Source organism: Antedon mediterranea, chromosome 3 (genome assembly GCF_964355755.1).
Source record: "Antedon mediterranea chromosome 3, ecAntMedi1.1, whole genome shotgun sequence".
Lineage (NCBI taxonomy): Eukaryota > Metazoa > Echinodermata > Crinoidea > Comatulida > Antedonidae > Antedon > Antedon mediterranea.
This window is the reverse complement of record NC_092672.1, coordinates 25571676-25592681: the sequence shown is the minus strand read 5'-3', so window position 1 is coordinate 25592681 and position 21006 is coordinate 25571676. Positions and strand designations below refer to the sequence as shown.

General features: G+C 33.5%; 2 protein-coding genes across 2 annotated transcripts in view; both read left to right on the top strand.

Moving 5' to 3' along the window:
- LOC140045081 (protein NipSnap homolog 2-like) overlaps positions 1 to 20608 on the top strand; it is a 69979-nt gene extending 49371 nt beyond the window's left edge. Inside the window, exon 11 of the transcript XR_011844543.1 lies at positions 20598 to 20608. The gene's annotated coding sequence lies outside the window, so the exon portion shown is untranslated. The remainder of the gene's footprint in view (positions 1 to 20597) is intronic.
- On the top strand, positions 821 to 20772 carry LOC140045080 (cell cycle checkpoint control protein RAD9A-like). The gene is made up of 13 exons (XM_072089820.1): positions 821 to 1506; positions 11714 to 11784; positions 12590 to 12745; positions 13415 to 13529; positions 15614 to 15713; positions 16330 to 16436; positions 16669 to 16775; positions 17056 to 17120; positions 17478 to 17630; positions 18077 to 18157; positions 18453 to 18550; positions 19086 to 19216; positions 20229 to 20772. Exons 1-13 carry the CDS (start codon positions 1470 to 1472, stop codon positions 20337 to 20339), a joined length of 1332 nt encoding a protein of 443 aa, XP_071945921.1. The 5' UTR covers positions 821 to 1469; the 3' UTR covers positions 20340 to 20772.
- Positions 20773 to 21006: the final 234 nt, after the last annotated feature.

Genomic DNA, 21006 nt, shown 5'->3' with positions numbered 1-21006 from the left:
TTCTTTTTACTTCTTGTCAAATCATAATTTGAATATATTCTGCCAATTTTGACCCGGGAAATATTTTAAGAGCTGGAATTAGTATCCAGATCGACGCAAAGTGCGCCTTAAGAACAAATTTGCGTGTCATCACAAGTGGGAACCGACGTGTTCAACGCCGACTGCTTTACGTTCTTCATGATTCTCGATCGTAAGAGGGGATGCAAAAATAGATAGAAGAGTATTTTCTTATGTTGCGCGCGCGTTCAATACAATACGTTGCGGCAGGATGTTTTCGTTTAGTAGTTCATACGTTGGTTAATGAAATATTTATTTTACATTTTTCTTCTTTACATAGTACTGTCGCTTCACCAACCACACTAACCGATACTGATAATATTATTTGTCCATTATGAATACATTAGAAAAACATTTTTAAACTGGCGAATAATTAAATCAGTAATACTGTAGTATTGGCTACAATGGGGAAAATGTACAAGTTTAAAATACTATACAGAATAACTCCAGGAAAATAAATATCTTATTGTATTTATTCATACAAATAGGCAAATATTATAGATAATAAACATACATCAACATAATAATATTTAAATGCAAAAAAAAGGATCTCTTAGTTGTATTCACGCGTACGTATAACATTTTTAAAAACAAGTGTAAAATCTATGATACGGACACTTTTTATATAGGCTCTAAAATTAGGCTAAATGCCTATCGCCATCCTTTACTTCTTACAATTTACTTACTTTAATTTATTTACTTTACTGTGTAGTTTATTTCTATACTTTTCTATACAGTTGGCTATGGTTTTAAATTGTAGGCGACGTGTGCTACAATACAAAGTTATCGGAAAAAGTGACATTTAATATTGCATTCAATTCGAGGTCCTTCTTGTGTGTCCGTCGCCTTGCAAATAGCGCGATGTGTTTGTTCGTAAAACTATATCACATATTAACTCCATTGGCGAAAACACGTGAGCTTGTTCATAGATAAAGTCATGTTTTTTGATAACATAACGATTAAAATCGAAATATTTTTTTAGAATCTGTAAATTCAAGGTGTTATCATCGATTTTGGTCGGATTTTGTGCACACTACCATTTCGTAGGGTCTTCGCTTTCGAGGTCTTCGGTCTTCGATCTTCGCTTTCGAGGTCTTCGCTTTCGACACACCCTATCTTTCCTGTACTATTAGCAGCAAAGGTGGTGCATCCTTCACAATTAAAATATCAGAACCCCTCTATGATTTTGACTTTCTAATTTGATGCGGGCGCCCTACTCCTCAGTCAATTACTCAATCCCCCTCTCTCCATGGCTCACAAAATGGCGCCACCCATAGCAAAGAACTTATAACTTATCTTTGGACTTTGGTCTAGGCTGATACAATCACCATACATGTTAATTCTGTTCTTGAGATGTGTTGGTAAGATAAAAGTAGGCTAGGCCTAGATAGAAGACTTTACCACAACTTTAAATGAAGTGTGTAATTCCTACTACTGCAAATGTTAAAGGTAAATGTATCGTTCAAATTTATTTATATCATCATAAGATAGGCCTAGCTAGGGGGGTAGGCCTAGCTAGGAGCCTCTAGTCTAGCCTATACTATACTAGCCTATAAGTGGGTACTAGCTAAATAATAGTAGTACTACTAGGCTTATGTTTGGCTAGGCCTAGTAATAATTAATAGGCCTAGGCCTAGGCCTACTACTAGTCTACTAGCTAAGCTACTAGGCTCATCCGGTTTACGATGAAATCAGTCACGATAAAATCAACTGTATTTTGTATGGCGCGCCACTAGCTAGGCCTAGGCTAGATACTTTTGATGATATTATTGGTCGCGTTTGAAATCGGTCGCGCTATTTTGTATGGAGCGGGATGCATGCTAGCTAGAGGATATATACATTTTCTTCGTTTATATAAATTTAATTGATATATTTTTATAGGAACTAGGCCTAGGCCTAGATTATTTATGTGGATATTTTTTATTTGGTTAATAAATATTTTTTTTTTTTACGTAAAAGAGAATAATTTATTTTAAAACAATAATTGTTACAATGTATAGCACGTAAAGCCAGCGTATCCATTTTTATACTTATGCATATTGTGGCAGATATATCATATCCATGTCGTTAGCAACATATTATTCGATCACATTTTTATCATTTAATTTTATTTATGTCCGTAGTATTAAGTGTATAATAATTTTTGTTGAGGCACATCCCGTGATATTTTTATTTCTAATGTTTAAAATATAGTTTTTAGTAAAATGATCATATTATATTGATGGTTAAAAGGCGAGTTACTAAAATAAACCCCCAAATAAGCCATATTGGCGCCTTCTATGATCATGTAGCTGTTTCCTCAACAGTACGTTATTTTGCTGACGGGGATTCCCCTTTAAAAAAAAACACGCACTTGTTAGTGTGTACGTATCAAATCATGGACAAAACACATACAATCATTGTCGATGGCCAGGTAAAATGACGTCTATTACTAATAACCATACGTTTGAAATGTCTATACTGTAGGCTAGGCCTCCTGCACGTGTTTTTATGAAACGATGTATATGGTGATACCATAGTTTTTAATTAATTTGATATATCTATTATTTCTTCATTTATAATAATCATTTAATTAAATAATTTAAAAGTAAGTCTCACATCCATATGCCGTTCGTAAATCTAAATTTTTAAATATCAGTGCATAATAATTTTTGTTGAGGCACATCACGTGATATTTTTATTTCTAATGTTTAAAATATAGTTTTTAGTAAAATGATCATATTATGTTGATGGTTAAAAGGCGAGTTACTAAAATAAACCCCCAAATAAGCCATATTGGCGCCTTCTATGATCATGTAGCTACACTGTACCTTGAAATCTTTAAACTTTCTTTTAGTTTCAATGCTCCTTCTTTCTTTAATTCTCTACCTTTAAAGACCCCTTCCCTGCAATTTTGGACGTTTTTTGGAAAATAATACATATATATCACTTTAAAAACATTAAACCATGTCATTCCTTGTCTTAAATGTACGTTTTATGGTAAATTATGATAAAAAGTGAGAAACAATGCACTACCTAAGTAGCTCGCGGCGATCGACCTCTCGTGGACGGTCTCAGGCCTAGCCTAGCTAGGCTTAGTTTTGTAGGCCTAGCTGGTAAACATCGGTAACGTACGAACATCGTACGCTAGCTATATACCTAGCCTGACGTTGTATAGTTGCTGCATTAATTGTCTTTCTATTTTTGCCAGACTCCGTTGATACAAATTGGGGAACACCCGGTATTTTCGCTGAAAAGTTAGGAGTCTTCCATTTGTTTTGGCTTCACGATCGATCGAAAAGTGGGCGAATTACAGGTGAAAAACAAAAATATCAATCCGCGCGCAATGCATTTTGGGATTTATAGCGGGCCGCTATAATTATTAAAATCGATTTATTTTTCACATTTTTAACCGTTTAAAGACGAAAAAAGTTATCGCAATAGGACCATATAGTATTATTTTTACATTAAATATAGTTTGTGATCTTAAATTAGATCTAAAAAACGTAGGGAATGGGGCTTTAAGCATTCGTAACTCTTACAATTTCTCCTCCTTTAAATCTCTTTTGAAAAAACACCTGTTTCTCTCTCTCTGATTTTTTTTTTTTTAAGTTCATATGGGTTCTCTGCTATATAAGAATTATTATAAACCTATTTTCATTAGTATTCATACTCCAAATAGAAAAATAACAATAAACCTGAAAATGAGAGTCTTCAACGTATACATTACAAGCATCTTTCTGTATAATTGTGAACTGTGGACAATGACAGCATCACTAAAAAGCGAAATCGATGTCTTTCAAAGAAAATTCCTAATAATAGGTATAAGGTGGCCGGAGAAAATAAAAAATGAAGATTTGTACAAAAGAACAGGAGAAAATGAGTGGAGTAAGAACCTAAAGAAAAGAAGGCTGACATGGTATGGTCACCTGCTCCGTTTAAATGAAAACACACCAGCTAAGATCGCACTCGGAGAGGCTCAGAGAAAGACCAAAAAACCAAAAGGAAGACCAAAAACGACATGGATGGCAAACATAAAAAAGGAAACAGAACTTTTCACACGCGGACCTATACACATGCTTGCTCAAAAACGTACTGAGTGGCGAACACAAGTGAGACGCGCAATGTCTAACGACGATTAGCGTTTTAGGAGATATTCATTAGTATTCTGACATTTTGATTTTCAAAATGGCCGCCATTTTTTAAAAATGGATTAAATTTCTTATTAAAACATGTGCAAGTTATGACGTTGATTGAAATCACATAAAATGATAGGCCTATGACAACAACATTGGTGATTAACACAAAATGGCGGCCATTTTGAATTTTAAAATGGCCGCCATTTTTAAAAAATGGGTTAAATTTCTATTAAAACTTGTATAAGTTAAATAAAATTAGATTGAAATATACAAAATGATATGCTTATGACAACAACATGGTGATTAACACAAAATGTTGACCATCAGGAGGTCTACAGTACTGACAGAACACTTCTTCATATTAAAACATCTCATAAACTTCTTCAGTTAAATGACAACTAACTCTGCCAAAGTCCTTCAATGAAATATTTCTAATCTTGAATGCGATACAGTAAGTTGACCTTCCTTCGTTCTCTACTACTGTATCCATTGAACTTCCACAGACTGATCTGCATTCCCAACAACCTTGTTCAGAAACAAATTGGCAAAATAACTGAAATACCTCATTTCACCGGCAAATAATCTCTATAGGAGTCTTCTTTTACTTTGATAAGTTTGTCACCTGTATTCACCGTCATATATATTTTTTGCCAATATTCGTCTTTTTCTTAGGATTCCATATAGACAGTTTTCCTTCTACAAGACTTTTACCAATGCCTCAAACATTTTCTGTCCAATTTCATCATGCCATGGCCAACAAACACCTTTGTGCGAATTGCAGCATTCTTCATTAATCGGGATATCATCTCTCTTTAAATGTTAACTAGATTTGACAGCTCTGATGAAATCATTAATTTGTGTTATTCCAATGATACCATGCTCAATGACCCTGATCAATTGATGTAAATCCAGCAAGTCCCACACATACATGTCCTCTCATATACATATATAGGGATATAGTTTAACCACATCATTTAGATTTTGTCGACTCTCTGTATTCAAGTTAATATCTTTATGATCAGCCTCTTTCAAACAAAATGATACTTCACTTAGAAAATCTCTTTCTCTATCTGCATTTGTAGAAGCAAGTTGTAGAGAGAAAGCAGAATTAGTGTGCTTCTGTCCTTTAGAGATGTTTTCCATTTAAGATATTTGTGTCACTGGTTGTATAGGTAATACAAGTTCACAAAAGCACTTGCCTCAACACTTTTTTCACAATGCTACATGTCCAAAAGCCATATAGTTCACCGGGTCGACATAATAATTGCTTTTTGATGTCATCTCTGTCCACCTCCAGTCATCTCGGGAAAGAGTCATCACCAGGCATTTTTGTCTTTCCCTAGTAGTAGTACATGAGTTTTTATACCACAACCATGTGCACTCATCAAACGAGTGTATAATGCTGGTCTGTCTGTAGGGGGTTCATATCTAATGAAATTGGTTGAGATTGTAGAAGGTGAGAAGTAGGAGTTCATTCATTTACAAGGTTATTTATAGGCAGAGCTGTATCTGTATTTTCTTCAAGCTTCTGCCAAAAGTTGACAGCTTGAAAACTTACCAACCATACTGGTGACTATGGCCCTGAAGGTTCAGACATTGAATTACATAGCAATAACGCATTTATTATTTAACATATTTATACAGGATTTCACAATAAGGTATAAATGCACTAGTTTTATATTGTGGTCCTGTCTCCTGTCAAGTTTCAGTTTCATGAAAAGAAATGAGATCTGTAATTTAGAATCTATGGTTAATTCTGACATAGGCGTGCACAATGGAAAAACTTTGGAACAAATTTCTGCCTTGGATACCTACCTGAACTATCTCAGGTGAACCGCAAAATGTAAAACAGTTTTCATTATTACGATATTGTTCCATATTTCTATCTTAGGAACATATTATAAAGAGTTTTAAAACAAAATTTCTGATTCATCGGTAGATTTTCAACTCAATTTCAATTGTACGCAGTCAAAGTAATTTCCGGGTTCACGATGAGTTCACAGGTTCACCTTGCAACTACCTGGTTTCAGTTAAGGTGGTCGTTAGTGGCTATAGCTATTTTATTTTTTTTTTTATTTTCGGATTGGACCGCGCGTGTGAAGGTACAGTAGTTAAAAAATAAAATCCCGATAGCCGAGTTTTATTGAGTAAGCTGGCAGGAATAACTGTAGGCTATCTGTGTCCCATTAGGGCCCATGTTGCAAGCCGTCTAAAACATCTTCCTTCTTGGGCCGAAACGGCCTACACTGTCGCGGAAGTTAGTTTCAAAAGATGTTTAAGTTAAATAATGTATTATGATGGTATTTATTTGAATAAACGCCTCACCAATAAAACATCACTTTGAATAATAATCGCCTACACCCCCCCCCCCCCCCCCCCTACCTATCTAATAAACGCCCATCCACATTAATTATACACACAATATTGTATATACTATTTATAATAGAATTCATTACACTGTTAACTATAATTTACCAAGCATTTGTTATAATTTTTTACCACTTTTCATATCTATGAGAGGATTTTATTTGATTATATATGTTACGATATTATTAAAACTAAAAAATCCCTCGAATAAGCATCTCCCTCAAATGAACTCTGCCTCCCCACCTCCGCCCTATAAAACAATAAACACTATACTTTAAAATGTTATTAATCATCTAAGACACTGTGAAACAGAGTAGGTTTAGTTTTTCGAATGTCAAGCATTTTCAATAATGGTAACCGACAGAAAACGTACAAGGAGAACGTCCTTCTAAAACCTTTTTACCCGAGTCATTATCATTCCGAGAACCTTCGTTTACACTTCCTAGAGGGGAGCGAGCGAACTAGAGGTCTAACCCTCTAGTTAAACGTAATTGTTGTTGAATATTTGATATAAATTGTTAAGTTGTTCCATACTTTTGCAACTCCAACTTTGAACGATTATTTAATTTAATAGTCATAGTGGGGTATTATATATACTGTTATATAGAGGACATTGACAACTTTAGCCTTATCTATATATAAATTTACGTAAGGGCAAAATTCGGTAAATCGCGCCTTACTTCTAGAATTTTCACTCGATGGTATGTAAAGTTGGTTCGTACTTTCGGTACTGATTTTAACCGCCTGATGTAACCCTGTTTACTAATTAAATTGAGTTAGATAATTAGTTATTGACGATTAAAACGAATTTAGGTTCAAAGATTTGCCCCAAATAGGGGTGTTTTCCGATCGTGGTATACACTGTCTAATGGATGTCCATCTTGAAAAATACCCGCCAAAAAAATGCGAGGAGGCTTCGCATTTTTCTATCTCCTCCTACGATAATTGTTTTTAATAGCTGAAAACCGGTTGAACAGCTAGAGTACACCATCATAATGTTGAAGACAGGCCGATTTTCTTTAAAAAATACTATTTTGATAGATTTAATATACGATTATACAAATGTATTGATTTGCGATGAATGGAACATCCCAATCTCTCAGTCTGCCAGAGTTTGGTTTAACACAAGTACTGTAGGTAAATTTATGAGCCCTTGGTTTAACACATACGGTAGGTAAATATATGGGCCCTTTGAGAATAAACTTGCAATACTTTGACAATACTGTAAATACCTATTAACTATTTTTCATTTGAATCGAACATTTCTTACTGTGAATGTTCGTACTGTTTAGATGTAATATAAAAATATATACAAATAAACTTTATTACTGAGACTGTGGATAGGCTCTACTGTTAGATATACAAATAAACTTTATACTGACAGTTCCTTCTCAACGTTTGTATTAATTAATAATTACCAAAAATATAAACGTCGTAGTGGTGTATCGTGACATGTACTTTAATATTTCAATCGATTATGACAGTGACAGTTTTAACAAAGTATTAAATCGCAAATGTTTTAGGCCTACTGTATTTAGAGGTATATTATTTATAGGCCTATAAAACATGAACAAAATATTTCGTTACTCAGTGGATAAAGAATATATTTAAAAATTGTTCCTCTTTGTACCTATCCGCTTTCCCATCCCTCAACCCTAATGTTACATAGCGAGGAGGCTTCGCATTTTCCTATCTCCTCCTACGATAATTGTTTTTAATAGCTGAAAACCGGTTGAACAGCTAGAGTACACCATCATAATGTTGAAGACAGGCCGGTTTTCTTTAAAAAATACTATTTTGATAGATTTAATATACGATTATACAAATGTATTGATTTGCGATGAATGGAACATCCAGTTTGGTTTAACACAAGTACTGTAGGTAAATTTATGAGGCCTTGGTTTAACACATACGGTAGGTAAATATATGGGCCCTTTGAGAATAAACTTACAATAGGTTCGGAAAATGTTAAAAACCAATTTCTATTATTTGAATCGGTAAACAGTTTCCATTTATTATACATTGATAATGAAACATGAAATATTCCTATTTATGTCCCTCGAGGTTCATTACAATTTATATTTAGTAGTCCCACGGACTTCATCTTAGCCACTCCCCCGAGTGCTAAGGCCAAATTTATGATACCCTACTTTCTATGTAAGTTTAGTTACAGTTAGTTCTTGACGATAATACAACGAATTTAGGTTACACCCTTCGGCCGCGAAAACGTTTCTGTACAAATATGATACCGATTGGCTTTATTTCATTCAACAGCGACCATAATCTTGCCAATTACAGGATAGATAAACTATTTTATTATTGATGTGCTTATAAATTAAGACTCATGTAAACAGCTTGATTACATCATTTTACAGACAAACGAAACTTTTTTAAACCTACTGTTTCAATAACTGAGTAATACTGTATACGTTTTCATAAGTAAGTGCATATACATTTTCGTGTTTTCATTGACGAGATTGTAATAGTAACTTCAGTAACTATTACAGTACTTATTTATTATACGACACAAGACAATTGTATCTGACAGGTACGTACATTATTCTAAAAAATAAGTCTAGATAGATCCCTTAGGCGTCATAAATCACAGGCCAACAAATCAGTACTCATGACAGAAATTCGACCCAGTTTGGTTCACACAAATGTTTACAGGAAGTTCAACACCACAACCTATGGAACGCCGTTTACGCAACATTTCGATGATATGAATTTTATGACGCGATATGTGAATGAAATGCATCGATATGAATTAAATGGTGCGATATATGAATGAAATGTTTTGAATTGAATGCTTTGAATTGAATATTTTGAATGAAATGTTTTGAATGAAATGTTTTGAATGAAATGTTTTGAATGAAATGTTTTGAATTAAATGTTTTAAATGAAATGTTTTGAATGAAATGTTTTGAATGAAATGTTTGAATTGAATTGAAAAGTCAAACTATTGGTGGCGTATGTCATTCTCGCTCGCGATTATTTTCTCAACCTCTTAGGCCTAAGCCTGGGTACCCTCATCTCCTTTCTTCCACGCTGCCTTTACAGAGAATCCTAACAGACCTGGGTTCGGAAATATGTATTCCAATGTTTCAGGTCTGTTAGGGAGTCTCTGTAAAGGATTCATATTGATGACAGCGTTGAAAGGAAATGAGGGTACCCATGCTTAGGCCTATTAAGAGGTTGAAAAAAAATCGCGAGCGGGAATGACATACGCCGCCAATAGTTTGACTTTTCAATTCAATTCAAACATTTCATTCAAAACATTTCATTCAAAACATTTCATTCAAAACATTTCATTCAAAACATTTTATTCAAAACATTCAATTCAAAACATTTCATTCAAAACATTTCATTCAAAACATTCAATTCAAAGCATTCAATTCAAAACATTTCATTCATATATCACGCCATTCAATTCATATCGATGCATTTCATTCACATATCACGTCATAAAATTCATATCATCGAAATGTTGCGTAAACGGCGTTCCATAACAACCGATGATTTGCCCTAAATATTTAGGTAGACTACAGTTTAATTTTTCACTGAATAGGAGCTTGAATTTCCGATTTCCATTTCGCAGAATGTCTAGGTCTATTTATTTAGTTTGGTTCTTATAATATATAAATACAATCAACTTTATTACTGCGGTTCCATCACCACCACCACGTGCCGCCGCCCAATTCCCGTACATACATTTCCATTTCTCCCTAATTTCTTTAATCCACATAAATTAATTGTCCTTTATGGAATCCAGTATTGGTTTTGTTGTCTCTATTTCTGAATACCCCAATTAGGGGGACACTTCCGTTTTTGTTTAGTGTCCCAAAAAAGTCCCCGTCCGTGGATTCTACTGTATTCGAGAACCATCTGTGAGCACCCCTAGATGGTACGCGAGCGAAGCGAGCGTGCCATCTAGTATTTACAATTTACAATCATGTGAGAAGTGACAATTTTAGAACATTGTGTACAAACAACAATTTATGCACACATATTTAAAAAAAATTATTTAAAGAATTTAATTTTTAGTGGCGGCCATTTTGAAATCCAAGATGGCTGACAGATTATCGCTTTACATAGTTAGGATTGTTGTATAATGGGTACAGTAATACCATCAAAACGGACTTGTTCCACATTCATAATTTGTATTATTGGTGATATTCTGATTTTTAATAGGGTTATTTGAATGTTGGCGGCCATCTTGAATTTGGTCCTTTAAATGTCTTTGGAAAAAATGGCAACATATTTTTTTTCGTTCCTTATATTATCAAGATATGAAATAAAGTCAAAGTTTGCTTTTAACAAAAAATATAAACGACATACCAGCCTACACTACGAGGTCAATAGCATTAATAGAAATTCTATATTAAAAAGTAACTAAAATTAACATAATGAGCGTTTTCATTAAAAATGTATCTAGTGCGCACCATACACATTAGCGTGACCAAAATAAAATGCCACCGATATCAAACGTAACTAATAATGATAAAAAGCGTATCTAGTGGTACTCCATACAAAATACCGGATGTTGATTTTATCGCGACCGTTTTCAAGCGCTATTCCTACTGTAGGCTTACTAGTAGGCCTGGCTTACTAGGCTAGTCATAGGCCTACATTAACAAAAAAAAACATGTCATTTTTGTCATTCATCATGGGCCTTGGGTCTTGTCAAATAATATGCAAGAATTGCAATTGAAGTATCGTTTTTTATGTTTTAAATCCATTTGTACACAAAGGATTGAAAGAAAGTTTAAACTATTATATACGTCTGGTAATGGTAGGCTAAATGCTTATTATAAATATGCAATGTATGCGGTCAGCAAAATTCATTGTAACAAAATTAAATACAACATTTTACAATTTTGAAAATGGTGGTACAACTGTAGATAGGCAAATAATCCAGTATTTCACAATACAGCATGCTACAATAGTTTACAGGCCATACACAGATGAGTGATAACGGTAACGAAAAACCATGTAACTTGTCCCACATGAAATCTGTATCTATCCTGAGCGGAAAAAGGAATAACATAGATTCTATATTTTTTTTAACGTTGCCGCTCATTTTTAAATTTAGCCTTAATACATATTTGCATTTGAGCCTTTTTCAGTACAGATTTTTACAATTAAATAAATAATGTTTAATTAAATTGCAGTATTTGGCAGAGCAATCCACTGTTTAGCAAGGATTGGAGATGAACTGTACATTGAGCCATTAGAGCAAGGAGTAAGTTAGCCTTTTTAATTTCTTCTTTGCCTTTTCTTTCTTGTTTTTATTTAAATTCTTCTTGATACTGGTATACAGACAGTAATGTTAAAATGCAAACACAAGAAATGTACAAGTTTTACCATACCACACGTATCTATCAACATTCTAGAAAAACCACAATTACTGTACCCCAAACAATATTACAATTAAACCTTTTTAAGGCCCTTGAATGATAACGATCGGCGATAAATTCCTATTTTTAATTTATATTTTTATACAGAAAACAAAATAAATCGTAACGGTGTTCATCGTAAAATAAAATAATAGTTTCACACGTCCAATTGGATGACATCATGATTAGTAAAAGCAATATGATCATGACGATACAACGATGTTATTGTGTTCTTGTTGATCATGACATCATTTTCAATTCATCAAAGACAGCATAAATGGTTATTCCTTTATACTGTAGTTCTAGAATGGAAACTTTTTAAATTTCTTTTGTTTTATGAAAGAAAAATGTGTGTTACATATAATTTATTGTCAATACTATAGATTGTTAGTGTCCTAGTGTGTAGCAGTCTTATAGTTACAGTGTACAATGAATTAAGACAGTGTACTATAATTATATGCAATCTACTGTACCAAATTGTGAAATTCTATAAAAAAAGAATTTATAAATCTTTAAAAAGACAAAAAAAATTAGCGAAAACAACAAAAATAAGCAAAAACAACCTGCTTGACATTATTATTTTCAGATGATACCACAAATTAAAAAAAAAAGTGTATTTGTATATTAATAATTTCGTTGATCATTTCACAGCTTGCTCTGCGTACTGTAAACACATCACGTTCAGCATATGCTTGCTTCATCTTTTCTCCAAATTTCTTCTCTGAATATGATGATGGATCTGGAAATCGACCATCTGACTCGGAGGATGATGAAGAGGATGCCTTCAGATGTCGGATAACAATGAAGGTTGTATAACATATTTATTCGAATAAATTCCCTGGGGCGTGTATTGTTTGTGATGGTTTTTAGTGTTAATTTGATTCGAGGGAGGCGTTTATTTGGGGGAGGGTGTTTGTTTTTAACAAGGGTATCTTATGATCAAATAATATTCCAATATGAAAAAATACAGACAAAATTATATCAAAATGCTTAATAAATTGTAGATTATGGTAGTCAATGAATTCTACTACTATTTACAAATAAAAATGTGATACAATATTGGTATTTAGATTAATGCTACTAAAAGATTTTTCTATTCTTTAATGTCTTTGCATGCATGCTTTATAGCACAATTTTTTGTTCTTACTGTACCATACTGTGCATGATCATGAACTCTAAATTCCAATTACGTTGTTGCTGAAACAATCAGCATATTATTTTTAATTACATTTTCGGAAAAATTATCTTTAATAATAATCACCTTTAATTTAGATCACCTGGTTTTGTGATGAATTAAAATCTTAAATTATTATTTCTTGTAATATATTGTGATAGATTTCTCTTTTCACTATTGTGAATCTATATTTGCAATTCTGCTTGTGCTACAATAAGGAAACAAAGAAAGAATAATTCAAAGGCCAACATTTACAATTTAATTCATTAGCATTGTTCAATAATGTGTTGCCTTTTTCATAGTCATGCTTCGCCGTGTTCAAGTCTCTAAGCCACATTGAGAAGAGTGTTTATAGATGTAAAATACAGCTAAATACACAGGAAGCCAGGATGGTGTTCCAGTTGTACTGTAAACATGGTAATTATTAGACTTGCCCCAAGTCTGTATTGTTTTTTTTTTATTTATTTGTTTTTATTTCGACCGCGATTTTTGTCTGAAAATACAGACTTGTGAAACACGTATAGAAATCGATTTGCAGACCGCAAACATCCGATAAGAATGACGTAGGTTATCATACCGTATTTGGCTATATGGGGCGGGCGGTATGTAAATATGGATTTCGAATCAACCAATGATCATTTTGTTTAAAAATGAAAAAGATCGAGTAGGCCTACGTACAGTGCTGAATGTACGATCGAGACTGTTAAAATATGAAATCGTGTTGCCAAGTTGTTTTGCTTATTAATTGTTTAGTCATTAGCCTAGGCCTCCTTCGTAGGTCCTACTCAACTCGCAAGTATGACCTGCCAAATAAAACGCCAATAAGGTAGGCCTACATAATACCACCACCGGCACACAACAGGATTCACACACAACAGACAGGGCTATACACCACTACACAGAATTGAACAGGACGGGGTCTGGGTGGGAATTAAATCAAATTATCTCCGCGTAATATTAAATCAGGGAGATGTAAATTACATCTCCCTGATTAAATGATCCATATAAAATCCTTTCTAGCCTTCAGAAACTTTCATCAATGTACCCAAGTACACATTGTCTAAACGTTACATAGCGCATGCGTACCATCTTAGTTGTTGAGTCTTTGAAATTCTGAAATATGAACATTAAAACAGTGTACGAGTGAGTAGCCAATCGCATGCAGCTGAACCTATTCAACCGGATAATCTATGCACCAAGAATTCTTGGTGTCAAACCACGTGACTTTTGCGTGTTTCCCCAGACGGAGTATCCAAACTCAAGTAATACACGTATGAAACGCCATATGTGCAAAAATATTTATATTTTTACTAATATTAAGAAAAAACTCCGTCTGGAGTCCAGACTAGGTAATTATGTACTTACTCATTTACTGAAGTGACTAATGGATTGAGTGCAATGGTACAAATAATACTCATTTACTGAAGTGACTAATGGATTGAGTGCAATGGTACAACTAATACTCACTCATTTACTGAAGTGACTAATGGATTGAGTGCAATGGTACAAATAATACTCACTCATTTACTGAAGCGACTAATGGATTGAGTGCAATGGTACAAATAATACTCACTCATTTACTGAAGTGACTAATGGATTGAGTGCAATGGTACAAATAATACTCACTCATTTACTGAAGTGACTAATGGATTGAGTGCAATGGTACAAATAATGAGGTGAAAATAGAACATTTCATCTTTTTATTTGTTCCATTTTACGAATATCAAACATATTATTATTTGTTTTATAACACACCTTCTTTTAACGTCTTTAAAAAATCTCCTTTCCATTCCGACTTGGCCTAAGCACCTTTACTTCTGCTGCCTCTTGCTTATGGAATGACCTACCTGCCTCAATTAGATCATGTTCTTCTACTACCGCCTTTAAATCTGCTTTGAAAACTCATCTTTTTCTTTCAAATTAAGCTCTCTCATACATCGTGCCTTTGATCACTTACTGCTGGAATTTGCGCATTGCAAATTTGCATTATTATTATTATTATTTATTATTATTAAGCCACAGGTCGTAAACCATCCTTTAAAGGCAACACTACAATTTTGGACGAGGAGTAGAATAATTGGAGATGGCGCTTTCTGGCTGAAAAGGTCATTGAAAGTCACCAGTATATTAAAAACTTGGATGGCCTACTCTATGTATCACTCTGTCTCTATTCCCACCACAAAATGCAATCTAACATTGGAGTTCACGTATTGAACATTGTTTTTTTATAAAACTCGCAGCTCGTTGGTAAATGCAATATCCATGTGGATGGTTATAGCTCGCCTACCAATCCAAGGGTTTTGTCATGTCAGGGTTTTTTCTCATGACAAATTACTAGTATAAAAAAGACTAGCTTTTAGTAGAGCATTTTGTATATGTTTGTCTTGTGAACAAGATTACCATTTTAAGAAGGATAATGAATCAATTTGCTTTATTTATTTAAAGATATTCCAAACAAAATTTTCTGAAAGTCATCTCTCATGCATGTTTATTTCTTACAGGAATTGTCAAAACCCACAACCTCACCTATCAGGAAACAGAGACGTTACAGGCAGTTTTCTCCAAAGATTTATCTCCAAATAAAATAATAGCCAACTCAAAGTAATTTTTTTTTTCTCATGGCCTGCACTTTTCGCCTATACAGTATTTTTTTCATCCCTAGTAGTAACAAAGTAGGGCAAACATCTGATTGATTAAAGATCCCCCAAAAACATGAACAATTAAGATTATTAAAAAAAAAGACTTTAAATAGGCCATTTCACAGTTTTAGTAAAGTTAATCACTTCTGTAGAAAACAAAAAAATCAAAAAATAATGTTTTCACTTATAAAAATACAAAATAAAATTTAGCCAAAAACCCATTGACATTTTGACTATTTTTTGTTTAGTAAAAATGAATAACTATTATGTAACATTAAAATGACATGTTCACCAACATAAAAACAAAATATTTTTTCACACGGACAATATATCTTTAACTGGCGCAAAGATACTTCGCAGTGATATCACTGATCTTCAGCTTCTACAGTATTTGTACTTTACTGGAGTACTGTAATTGATATTCGAAAATGTTCAATACCTGGGTTATTAACCCCATGGGTTATTATTAGAGTGTGGGTTATTATTATAGATTGACTTAAAGGTGGGTTACTATTAGAGTGTGGGTTACTATTAGAAGATTTACGGTATGCTAATAATTGTTTCTTGTATCGTTGCAGGATTTGGAGTGATACAGTCATGAATTTTCAGACGTCTCTTGAAGAAATATCACTAAACGTCAATCCTCAGCTTATTAGTTTTAAGAACTATGTTGACGACGAACCAGGTATAGCTCAGCCCATGGTTTTATCATTTTTGTCTGTCTATTACATTTCACTCCAGTTTGTGTGTCTGTGTACATATAGTACTTTAAAAGTATTTGCCGAATTTTTTTTTTTAAATTAGTCCACAAAAACTCTCCATTTGACAATCTCAAATAGTATACGTCTTCTGTTTTATTTGTCAATATACTCAAAATATTCTTTTGTATAGAATACTTTAATTTTTCATGCATTCAGACCCTAGCAAAGTCATGCACACAGAAATGAGTTTGAATCCAGAAGAGTTTCAGGAGTACTGCATTGGCGTTGACACAGAGGTCACATTCTGTCTAAAGGAACTGAGGGTAAGGCTACATTTATAATGTATATTACAGTGGTTGTGTCAATCAAACTTACTCCATCTGGCTAGAACCAACTCTGAACTATGACATTTAGAGGTTACAACTAGGAAAAATGAAATATCAGGGAATTTATCCTGGGAAAGATCTTCGAAAGGAGAAAAATACATTGAGACAATGTATTTGTGGCCTTTTGTGACAAACTAAGACCTAATATTGCCAAAGCAATCATATTTAAAAGTACTTTATCAGTGTTTTTTTTCATAATGTTTATTTTTTCTACCAGGCTATTTTGTCGTTCTCAGATGCAGCAAGTCTTCCTCTCTCAGTTCATTTTGAGACAACTGGCAAGTATGTTATTTAATTGGTTTTTCTCTGTACAGTTTAAGAAACAATTTTTTTTTACACATTTCCATTTGTTAAACAATTTTTATTATATTTATATTTAAAAACATATTTATACAGGATAAAACATATCAGGTAATAGATAATGCACCTGTTTTACATATATATGGTTCTGCTTTTTATTTAGAGCAATAAATTAAAAAACATTCATAAAAATATATCAAAACTTACTAATAAGTAACAATACAAACAGAAACAATCTTTAAAATTTTTTAAAACAGGAGTGAATGTAATCGTTCAAAACAAGGATGTCTACAAATATAGTAGCAATAAAATAGTTTAGAAACAATTTTTTTTTATTAGGCCAATAGTCTTCTGTATTGAAATTGATTCCGTTCTTGAAGCAAGCTTTGTTTTAGCTACTCTTGCGGATCCTGTCTCCGCATCACAGTCACAGCGCTCTTGCAGTTCACAGTTACAGTCAAGTACACGAGTTAGCACAGCCAAGAATACAAGGTATAAATTTCAAAATAAAACTTTTAACACTGTACAGTATGAAAATATTGAGCTGGCTGAGGGGCAAAGTATACAAAATGTTGACCTGGCTGAGGGGCATAGTGTACAAATATTAACCTGGCTGAGGGGCATACAGTAGTATACAAATATTGACCTAGCTGATGGGCATAGCATACAAATATTTACTGGGCTGAGGGACAAGGTGATCTGTAGACTATAACATATGTCTTTAGACTGATGGGTACGAGCCAGCTCCTGATGGTGAGAGTGAGGTGGTGGTTATGAGTTGGCATGGATACAGGTTGACCACCCTACTAAACTGAATTACACCAGTACAGGTAATTGGTGAGATTGTGGAGTTAATGTATCTTGGTTATATAATTTGTTTTATGTTCTTTTGTGCTATAGTGCACATTAATAGTTACAGTTTTAATTCCATCTTGCAGTAGTTTGAATAAAAATAAAAGAAATTCAATCAGGAAGCAGAAGGGAGATGCTGGAACCACATTAGCAGCCAATAAATCAAGGTACATTCAAGTGCAAAGTATACCACATAAAATCATTAATGTTAATGTAATATTACTCCAATTGTATGCATGTAAGTATTTTTGGTTTTTTACATTTTAATCCAGTATACACAGGCAAGTTACGCTTTTTCCATAACTTTGGTAGGATCGGTGTGGGCTTTTTAATTACACAATTTAAAAATTAATAACATTGAAAGTGCATGCAATCTACTGCACACCTTGACAATGACTACAACACATTCATCTAAATGCTTAATTTGTTATTAATAAAAAATATGTTTTTATTTCTTTTTAGGCATAGCATTGCACATGATATTAGTTTCCCAGATGATGACACTCTACATTTAACTACCCATCATGCAAAGCCAAGTACGTCAAATGGACATGATGAAGGTAAGACTAGATAAACTTGATTGTTTTGTTTTACAACATAATACAATTTAAGGTGAATTTGTGAAAATAATGTAATTGGTTGGTTTGAACTCAGATCCCTAGAACTTTAAGGCTTTATTTAAGACTATATTAAATGTGGAAGCCATGGATGGCAGTTAAGCACACTCTTTATAGATAAGATTAAGTACAGTGCAAGTTTAAACAATTTCTGCCTGTTAACCTATATCATTGATAAGCAATATTGTAAATATGTGAACAAACGAATAAAAAGTAATGAATGCATCACCACGGAGTCTGTGACACCGTTACAACTGTACTTGAAAGAGACGCCACACTTGCAAATAATGAAGATATCAATTATCTGAAACTCTTGGTGAGGCTGTTCTAAGCTTGAATTGTTTCCATTTGATTATGGTTTTGCTTTTGTTTTGTAATCTTAATCTACTGTATCTATCCATTTCTGGAGGCTTTTCTGAATAAATTGAAATATAAATTATCCATCCAGCAATACTTTATTATAATTGTTATATTTAAGGTATTGCTTCCAGCCCTGTTATACCTGTTCTACCAACATGGGAAATGGAACAAGGGAATATAAGCCCAGATAACAGAGTTAGTGATAGTGACCTAGATGAGGTCGTACCAGGCACACCACCTAGCAAGAAGGTAAAACACAGAACAATATCAAATACAAACATTGTGATGTAAAGTAGTAGCCGTAGTAGTTTGGTAATCCAAATGTGATTACTTAAAGACAGATTCCCTACAATTTGTGATGTTTTGAAAAAATAATGTTATATATTACTTTTAAAACAATAAACCAGGTCATTCCTTATCTCAAATATACGTTTTATGGTAAATTATGATAAAAAGATAGAAACAATGCACTACCTAAGTAGCTCGCGGTGAATGTCCTCTTGTGGACGGTCTTTTAGCCTAGTTTTGTAGACCTAGCTGGTAAACATCGGTAACGTACGAACAACGTATGCTAGCTATAGGCCTAGCCAGACGTCGTATAGTTGCTGCATTAATTGTCTCTGTTTTTGCCAGAATCTGTTGATACAAATTGGGGGAAAACCTGGTATTTTCACTGAAAAGTTTTGAAGTCTTCCATGTGTTTTGGCCTTACAATCGATTGAATAGTGGGTGAATTTCAGAAGAAAAATGAAAAACTTAACCATTTAAAGGACCATAGTATTTATTTTTACATAAAATAATGTAGTTTGTGACCTTAAATTAGATCTAAAAAATGTAGGGAATGGGACTTTAAAGTTGCATTTTTAGCCATATCTAAAGGAAAGCAGCGGCAGAGACTCGCACCCTGCTGCTACACACTAGAACGATAACGATAAATAGTTTAACATACCTTTTTCTTACATAAAACAAAAGATGTTATGACCTATAAGAACAATAAAATCATTTTTGTCATGATATTATTGGTAATCATGATGTCATTTTATTGTTTTCATCTTGGCAGTATTTATATAAATATGAATGCATATTTATCTACAGTAGTTAAAGTTGAATTTCATTGTCCTGGTATAAATGGGCCTTTACCATTAGAACAACTTTAACCCTTGGACATGCAACTACTTCATTAGTTGTCCAGGTATGCTGAATTCATTGAAACAAATTAAAATGTTCACCCACTTAAAATTATATTTTTGTCTTATTTTAGTTCAGATCTCTGTTTTTTGGATCATCACAATCGCAGTCTACCAACATGGAAAGATCACAGCCCTCTGTGCCCGTGTTGGCTGAAGATACGGAAGACGAAGATTCTGATTGATAAATACCACATGTTGTGAACACTCTCTTAGAATTCTCCCACAATGCAGTAGTTATTTCCACAACAGATAATTGTGAAACAGACACAGAGATACATTCAACTACTAGAGAGTCAACTGGCTAGATGACAGAGAATAAATGCAAACTGGGCAAGGACGACTCCTCGACGTGGTGCAGCCATAAGCTATTTGGGCTACAGTATGATTGTGTTGGAGTTGACACTCTAGTAGAAAATCATCTCTATCTGTTGTGAATCTTCTAACTTTTTGTTTGATACCAAAGAAGTAAAGAACTTCTTGAAAATGACTTTTTTGTTTGCATAATGTACATAATGTGATTTTAAATTTAGAATAAATTATGCATAAATTTATTATGGGTGATTATTTAATATTTTAAAACTTGGTTTGAGTTTAATATAAATGAACATACAGCAATGTCAGTGTCAGTGTCATTTGTCTGGTGTGTGTATCATATATCATGACGCACCTCTGCATCACAAAATTGACTTGCATTTAGTGACGGACCTTTTAGAGAGCATTGAACCATGACTGTCCTTTTGTGGTAAAGTGTGTCATTAATTACTTGTAAATGACGCACCTTTCCCGGGGGTCGTATAGTGCATCATAAATTGAAATGATCCGCACTATTACAAAGTATTAAAAAAAGAT